Source organism: Poeciliopsis prolifica, unplaced genomic scaffold (assembly GCF_027474105.1).
Source record: "Poeciliopsis prolifica strain line A6 unplaced genomic scaffold, Auburn_PproV2 SCAFFOLD011, whole genome shotgun sequence".
NCBI lineage: Eukaryota > Metazoa > Chordata > Actinopteri > Cyprinodontiformes > Poeciliidae > Poeciliopsis > Poeciliopsis prolifica.
Window position 1 is genome coordinate 2,907,277 of NW_026562386.1, and position 8,089 is coordinate 2,915,365.

General features: G+C 44.3%; 1 protein-coding gene across 2 annotated transcripts; it reads left to right on the plus strand.

Moving 5' to 3' along the window:
• On the plus strand, window positions 1-7,304 carry LOC129364366 (uncharacterized). 2 transcript variants are annotated; one of them, XM_055036944.1, is made up of 8 exons: window positions 1-245; window positions 1,132-1,235; window positions 1,315-1,783; window positions 1,862-1,954; window positions 2,041-2,077; window positions 4,203-4,274; window positions 4,349-5,590; window positions 6,676-7,304. In XM_055036944.1, the coding sequence occupies exons 1-8, from the start codon at window positions 147-149 to the stop codon at window positions 6,942-6,944; spliced, it is 2,385 nt and encodes a 794-aa protein (XP_054892919.1). In that variant the 5' UTR covers window positions 1-146; the 3' UTR covers window positions 6,945-7,304. The 2 variants fall into 2 exon arrangements, with proteins under 2 accessions (XP_054892919.1, XP_054892918.1); XM_055036943.1 differs by having other exon boundaries at window positions 29-245; window positions 6,673-7,304.
• The last annotated feature ends 785 nt before the right edge of the window (window positions 7,305-8,089 follow it).

Genomic DNA, 8,089 nt, shown 5'->3' on the forward strand with positions numbered 1-8,089 from the left:
AGAGAAAGGCGAGGTTCTGTTGTCAGATCTGTCAGTCGAGCCAGCCTGGTCCCTCCCACCGCTGTGGAGGCATTACATACTGCTGGTGCTCTTAGCAACCGTGCCTCAGCAACAGAGCCGCGGCAGCAGCGTGCCGTGTCTCCCCAATGGAGCTGCCATTGGGCGGACCAGCTCTCAGGCACTACACCCAGAGCAGACCGAGACCCCACCGGCAAAAGCTGAACTACCGTCCCAGCAGACCGCAGGTAATGTGTGTGAGGATGAGATGGGTTTGGGATAAAATGGTTGGTGTGTGTGAGAGAGAGAGAGGGGAGAAAAATGGAAGGGAGGGAGAAGGTGGAAGAGAGTATAGAGGGGAGAGGCAGGGGGAAGGGAAGGGTGGAGAAGATGCCTGGTCCCTGCTTGAATTAGGCAGTTCCCTTTGTACCGGTCACTTGCTCTTTGAAAAACCCACTCTCTTTTCTCTGTGTGCATATGAGGTGGTGATGAGGGCGAGTGGGAATTTGGTCTCAGCGTCTTCCCCGGCTCTTGCTGCAAAAAAGAAAACCATACAAAAAAAGGCTTTGGGCATTTTTAATCTGTACATTTTTCTAAATGCTGAGTGAGTGCATGTATTTCCCATTGAGCTGGTCATGTTGTCACAGAGCTTCAGCGGCTTGCAGACATGCAGTCACTCCCATGGAGACAGAATTCACCCAATCCCCCTGGCAGAAGATCGCGTAACAGTGACTTCTGCTAAATTCGTGTTCTGCAGCCAACCTCTTGACTTTCATCTCCACTTGTGGGCACAGATGTTGACATGATCAGCGTAATGCAACTCTGCATAGCTGCAATTTTGATATCACGTTTCCTTTATTGGCTAAATGAATTATGCTCCGCTCGTTCTGGATGTAAAACCTGGCGACGCTCGATCACTGAACGTTACTGAGCAACTGGCTCCCAGGAGGCCTGGTTCCATCTGAAATGGATGAGAAAATCAAACCAAAAAAAGGAAAAACTGTGCATCGAGGCAGGAGGAACAGCTCTGCCAGAGTGTGTGGGTTTTCAGAGGTGATTGTTATGTAATGTAAAGTTATATGTGATACAGTTTGTGATTGCTGGGATCTGCTTATTTCTATGTGTGGTAATTAGGAGACGATAATTGAGAGTGAAAATGAAGTTCTTGAGCACATGGGGCGAGTGGATGAAGGCGTGGAGGAGTTCTTTACAAAGAAAGTACTTCCCACTGATACACTGTGAGTATCGCTCAGCAGCTAAATGATCTAGTGTGGGGAAAAAACCAGCTAGAGTTGACACGTAAGGTTTTTTGTGTAGGACTAAGCAGGATGAGGAAACTGTCACACAGCAAGAAGTGGCTCCTGCCAGCGCTGTTGCTCCTTGCCCTCCACCGACGAAAACTCTCAGGAGGAAACTGGGAGATTTCTTCACCATCAAGAGGAAGCGAGGTCTGAAGTCAGAGCCGAGCCAGGAGGGTCGCCCCAAAAAAGCCTCCATTGCCGACTTCATCCGACCTCTTAGGGAGGTCGCCAGGTCAGAGAAAGACAAGGAGAAGGAGCGAGTGAAGGAGCACGACAAGGAGAGTGAAAAGGAGAAAGCGAAAGCTCATCCCGGTGCTGTTACTGGAGAAGCAGCTGTTCAGGAGACGGAGGTTACCGGTGACGCGCCGCTGAGGGGCGAGGCAGCGCCTCCCCGTCGAGCTCTCAGAGAGGGGAAATCCCAGTCTCTCATTCTGCTGTCTGGATCAGCGGCAGCAGGAGCTACCAATGCCAGAAACACCGCAAAGGTGAACATCACTGCAGTTCAACTCTTCTACTTTTGCAGTAAAACCGTCTGACTGTCACTCATGTTCTGCTGATTTCAGAAACAGTTTGAAGGCCAGCACAGCTTTGAGCAGAAACTCCATCTTATGCTTCAGCGCATTGGGGTTTCCAAGCCTCCACCGGGAGACACACAGGTGTGTAAATGTGCATGCCTCAGTTACCTGGCATATAATAAGAAATTATGAGTATTAGGGTTAAATCATTTTTGTCATTATTGTAGAATCAAGAAGGAGAAATGAAAAAGGCTGAATCTGAAGGTATGTATAATCATCTATGGAATTTTTTTGTTCCGTCATCCTGATTGTTAATAAAGCTGAAATGACCTTCAAGTCAATTATGCCAAAAGTATAGTTTTAATACACAGTCAGTATTGTAAAAACATTCATATTTCACAGATTTTTTCAGTTTTGCTTTTTTTTTGTGTCAAACTTAAATGTTTCAGATCATCAAACACATTTTAATATCAACCAAAAATAACCACACCCTGGCCTGATCACTGCACGACCCACAGACTCGAGAAATCACTTCAAAAGAACCCGCCCAACAACATGAAGTAGGCTAAGAGAGCTCAAAACACAACACACAATTCCCCAAAAATTCACAGAAATTCAAGAACAGACGAAAACCAAGTCATGAGGCTGGTGAGCACATCGAAGACTCATCCAGAAGGTCAGAAAATAATCCATCGCAACATCCGAGCACTGCAGACCTTTCCTGCTTCAGGTAAAGTCAGTGTTCCTGATACAACAATCAGAAAGAGACTGGGAACAATCGTATCCATGGGGAAAGCAACAATGCCGTATAAAAAACATCTTCAAGACATAAAGACATGTTGGAAATATTCACTGGCCTGATGAGACAAAAGGGAAACATTTGGAAACTAGCACTGCCATTTAAAAAAGTGAACATATCGATGGCAATATGATGGTCTTTGGCGACTTTGCTGCTGAACACGTTGCCATAATTTAAGGATATTCTCCCAAAGGAATATCCTGAAGATCCTATCTGGTGTGGTGCCTATCTCCAGCAGTTAATGGATGAGAGACAGGGTACACGCTGGACATGTCACCAGGGCAACACAGAGACAGACAGGACAACCAACCATGCATGAACAGACCCACACCGAAGGACGATTTCGACAGACTAATTAGCCTAACGGTCATGTTTGTGGACTGTGGGAGGAAGCTAGAGAGAATCCACACATCTTGCTGCAAGGCAACAGCGCTATCAACTGCACCACTCTGCACCGACACACATAATCCAAATGATTGAAGGTCAAACACAGGTTATTATTACATCAATGTTGCCTGCCTACTTTAATGCTGGATGCATTCTGGCTTTCATGAAGTCAATCATGCAATTAGGATACCATCTTCAGATATACTTTTTTGTAGAGCAAACTTGAAGCAGAGCCAGATATGCTCTGCTTCAGCATATCTGTCTCAAATATTAGCTCATTAGCAGAGCACTGTAGAGTTTGACTGTATGGTAGAGAGGCAGGTTAACATTTTAGTTGAAGTGTAGGACAAGAGACACATCTAAAAGTTTACAGGACCCTGGCCCTCGAGGAAATGTAGTTTGAGACTACTGGGATGATGGACCTTGCAAGCCCAACCATTATCTCTCAAACTCTAATTGCAACCCCCATTTTAATCCACTTGAGACATTTCACAGTCGCTCAGACATAGATGCAAACACTAGGGAGGAACATTGCATGGACCCCTGTCCATCTTGGCTTTGTGCCTTCGCCAGTTCAGCAGAGAATGGTGGTGTGGGACTGGCCTTATAGGCTCTGGCATTATTGCAGGGGCGTGTACAACTGGGTTGGGGTACTGGGTGATCTCTGTCAATTGCATGGCTATTCTGGGGTCTTCAGCAGCCAAGAACACTTTACTCTTGGTTCTCCATGGCTCAAAGTGTTTCGGGTTTGGATTTCTACTCTTGCTACTATTCTGGATGGTAAATCACATCCTCCAGGTCAAAAATTAACACACACTCACACACACCTACTCTACCTGCACACACTCGCACACAAATGGTCGAAGGTCAGTTTATCTAAAATGCTGAGTGAAATTCTGGGGAAAAAATGTACTTCTTCAGGTTTTCAGGGATATTTTGTGAGTCATTACATGGGTTATTTTTTATTGTGGATTTCTGTCAAATCCATATCCTTCTGGTTGGGAAAAATGTGTCAAGTTCATGATCATAAAATGGCTAATGTTATGATACAGAAATAAAACATAAATCTGAAATAGTGTATGTCATTACCATCTTTTCTACTATAAGGCTTAAAGAGTAAAGCAATCAAAATCTACCTGCTTCAGTCTGAAATGTGCTGCTTAATTTGTCCTTTAAAATTACATTGTAGTCTTTGCGCTTCAGGTACCATCATTGACAATAAACCTGAGCCATCCTCTACTTTCTCAAAACCTCGGACTATGTCTGCATCTTCAGGTAAACCACAATTTGCCATTTTCCCAATCTGGTATGGTCAGCTAAGTGATTTTCTCCTTCCTTTTTCTCTCCAGACACCCGGCATCCAATTCGGGCGAGTCTGTCGGCACATGAGGCAGCTGGGAAGCCTGCTCTGCTTCCAAAGCCAGTAATCAAACCAGCTCCGCCTCCTGCAGCATCAGGCCACAATACGCCAGAGAACGAGCTAGCACAGATTCAGGAAGCAGAGACAACCACGCCCACTAAGCCCAGTCTGGCCGCTGCTCCTGCCACCACCTCTTCTGTACCGACAATCTCTAATTCAGTCCCTGACTCAGCCAGTGTCACAGTTTCCTCCTCAAGTACTGACACAGAGATATGCACTGACTCAGTGGACTCTGCTGCAGCAACTACAACACCTACCAGCGTTACAGCCAGTGACAGAAAAGCCTCTGCCCCTAAATCTAGTTCTCCTGTCACTGAAGTACCCGCCTCCACAATTACTAGCATCTCTACCCCAGTTGAGCCCCTTGGCACAGCCTCAGTTACACCCACCACCTCAGAGTCCACAACCCCAAGTCCTTCAGTCGCTTCCACCTCAAAAACAGAAACTACTTCTTCCATCCCCACCCTGGAAACTGGTTCAGCTCCCTGCCAGCAGAGCCCAGTTTCTAAAGCAACAACAAATCTACCAACTGAGGCAACTGTCCTGGAGCCAAGCGGTGCTCTCTCAGCTGCAGGAGGTGATGTTTCTGTCAGCACTGCAGCTTCTTCTTCCTCCACCAGCGTGTCAGATTCAGGCCTACATACTCCATCCAGTACCTCTGTAGCTATGTGTCATCCTCCTAATTCTGGTGCAGTTACAACCGCAGACACACACGGTGTCCCCGTTACTTCAACCTCCTCTGTGACCCCAGTGACCCCTGCTCCCCTCCCTCCCACAGCCGATGAATCCCTCAGCCCGCCATCCAGCGACCCCATGGACTCTGCCTCCTCTCCTGCCACCGTCCAGTCAGAGGCTCCCATTTCTGCTCCCTCCACTTCTTCCAGTGACACGAACCCCACAGACACCGCCTCCACCGCGACCAGTTTAAACCGCGCAGACACCACTTCCACCAGCAGCTCGGCGGGCGCTGCAGCAATTAGCTCCCCGCACATAACTGGGTCAGAGCCAGTCTTCACGATCCCCCCTGACGGAGAGTTAAGTGCCACTCCTCGCCGCTTCAGCAGTCCAGCGCCCCCTGGTGGTGGGCCACGCCAGGATGAAGATTTACAGACGCTGCATGAGGAAAGGGCGGGTGGAGAAGAGCCAGGAAAACCCACAACAACAGACAGCGGTAGGATTTTATTTTAGTGCATGTGCAATTCAGCGCTTGCAGATGTATTCCCATTCGGTTGTTTTCAGACCACCTTTAATAACTTCAGTTTATTTCACTGAGAGATTATATGAAAAGTCGTGGATAATTTAAATGCTGAAGGAAATGATCACATGGTTTTTACTTAAAAAAATAGAAATCTGAAAAGTTTGATGTGAGCTGTATTCAACCTCCTTTGAATAAACACAATCCAGTTATCTTAATTAACATTCAAAATCACTTCAGTTCAATTCACCAGATTCAAATAGTGTCAATTCAAAGCAAAAAAGGATCTTAAAGGAGATCTATGATGCAAAATTCACATTTTTGTTTCCAAAATGTCTTACTCTAAAAATAGCCAACAAGTTTTGGCAATAAATAAATGGTAAGTTGAAACACCACTTGATTGTGAAGTCGCAATCAATTACCTCTTAGCCCGAGCTGAGCTCCAGCATTGATCAGCTAGTTTTACAATCCAAGTGTCTTGTTGTTGGCTTGCCATTCAGAAACCACTCGCTTCATTCGTGTTGGCTGTTCAGCAGGCTCCACTTATGCTTTTCAAAGATGTATCTTGTATAATGGTGCATCTGTTTGTAGCCATTTTTAGGTGCCAATGTAAACATTTATTTTGGGGGCGTGGCCAGCAGCAGCTTATTAGAATTTAAAGTGACAGGAGCCCCTAAAAAAAGCTCAATCTGAAAGAAGTTTAGAATAGGCAGAACTGACCAGACAAAAATATAAGAAAAATTTTTCTGCGCAAGAAATGTGATGAACAAGTTTTTTAAGCATATTATGTCATTTACAAGTTTTAAAAAGATCTATTTCTTTCCAGGTATACAGTAAATGGAGACCACCGAGCTTTAATTAACTCTAAGTACAGATGTAGTTCTATGAAGGCCTCAGAGGTTTTTCTTTGGTGATAAAAGGATTATGAAGACCAGAGACCAGCAATATGTAAAAATGTGGACAACTTCAAGGGGCATAAACACTTCAGAACCGTTCACATGGTGTCCCCTAATGTATATACTGTAGGTATTGTCTAATTGAATGTTTTTGTCTTTTAGCAGTGGTTAAGCCTTCTGAGGAGGCCAAATCAGGTGATCTTGATGAGAATAAGGAAGATGTTCACGGTGAGAAGACGAACAAAAGTGACAGTGACAAACCACTGGTTGACAACAGTGACGTAACAAGAAAAGAAGTGCAGGAAGAAAGTGTGATAGCCGAGGCGAATGCCCTCTCTGAACCCGACCCAGGTGCAGAGGGTGAGAGGAGCAGAGACGACACAGTCAATGAGGCTCAAGAGCAAGAGGAAACAATGTCAGCAGGTGATAAGTGAAAAATAACGAAGCCGCTGAACACGGGACCAACAACTGTGACAGACAGGAGAGTCCACAGTAAAGGCTACGAGTGGTAAGAAAGGCTGGGGGAGAGATTATCAATGGCACTTCCGACAGGGACCACCACATTACTGCAGCACACCACTAAGAGTGGGCCACTGGACCAAAGAACTGAGATCCTCTTGGTGTGATGTAATCAACAAATCCAGCAGTGTCTTTGTCCTTTTTTTAACTTCTGTTGAAATTTTGCATTGCACGTATGATTATGTACTATAAGAAAACTATTGTGGTAAAATACATGATGTTTACAAAAGATGGAAAAGAGACATAGCTATGACTATTAAATGGATTATTCAGTTCACTGAGTCATTCCTTAAGCTTTTTAAAAATTGTTTTTCTTCATGAAGTATTTCCTTGAAACATCATCCATCCATTATTGCACCTTGGACAGGTCACTGGTCCATCACAGGGCAAGACAGAGACACGCACGCGCACACTTAATCACAATTTAGATTAACCAGTTAGCTACAGCGGTCAAACCCTCCCAGGCCAAAATTGAAACCTATGACCACTCAATGAATCAGTTCAACATATTTGGTAAGACATTTAGTTTTTGCAGTGAACCAAATATTTTAGTCCATCTGATGACGTAATTTTCAAATATAAATGAAATACTTTTTTACTTTAATTTCTTGGAAGGCTACTTTTTACCTGTTTTTGAGTAAATACAAGTAGTATAAATATAATTTTCACCTCTGTGTTTATTGTAGTTACTATTTGTCCAAAATTCAAATTCAAAAATCAAAAAACTTAAAGACTTCAAAGTGATCAAAACAAAAAGTTAATCTAACTCAAAATAGTCACCTATTGGATTCTGGTTTACACAGTCAAAAGGACCAAAAAAGGTCAATATGCAGTTATTTGTTGCTTTTATTTCAGTTCAGGCAAAACAAGTTATGAGCTGATAGACTGAAGTGACTGATTGGATAGACTGGGACTGACTGGCTGACTGGTAAAAAACCTTATGACCAGCCACATGCATAATGACCTACCTAAAACCTACCTATTCATATTGTGACACACCCACATCCCAACTGAAAATAATTAACTAATTAAGTGAATTACTAACCAAAGAATCAATCAA

What these genes read in the sequence shown, in the direction of transcription:
- LOC129364366 (XM_055036943.1), top strand. Translation starts at nt 147, where the DNA reads ATGGAGCTGCCATTGGGCGGACCAGCTCTCAGGCACTACACCCAGAGC. An exon ending in ATGCCAGAAACACCGCAAAG is followed by an intron (nt 1,784 to 1,861) that starts GTGAACATCACT and finishes TGCTGATTTCAG; the next exon opens with AAACAGTTTGAAGGCCAGCA. An exon ending in CTCCACCGGGAGACACACAG is followed by an intron (nt 1,955 to 2,040) that starts GTGTGTAAATGT and finishes TCATTATTGTAG; the next exon opens with AATCAAGAAGGAGAAATGAA.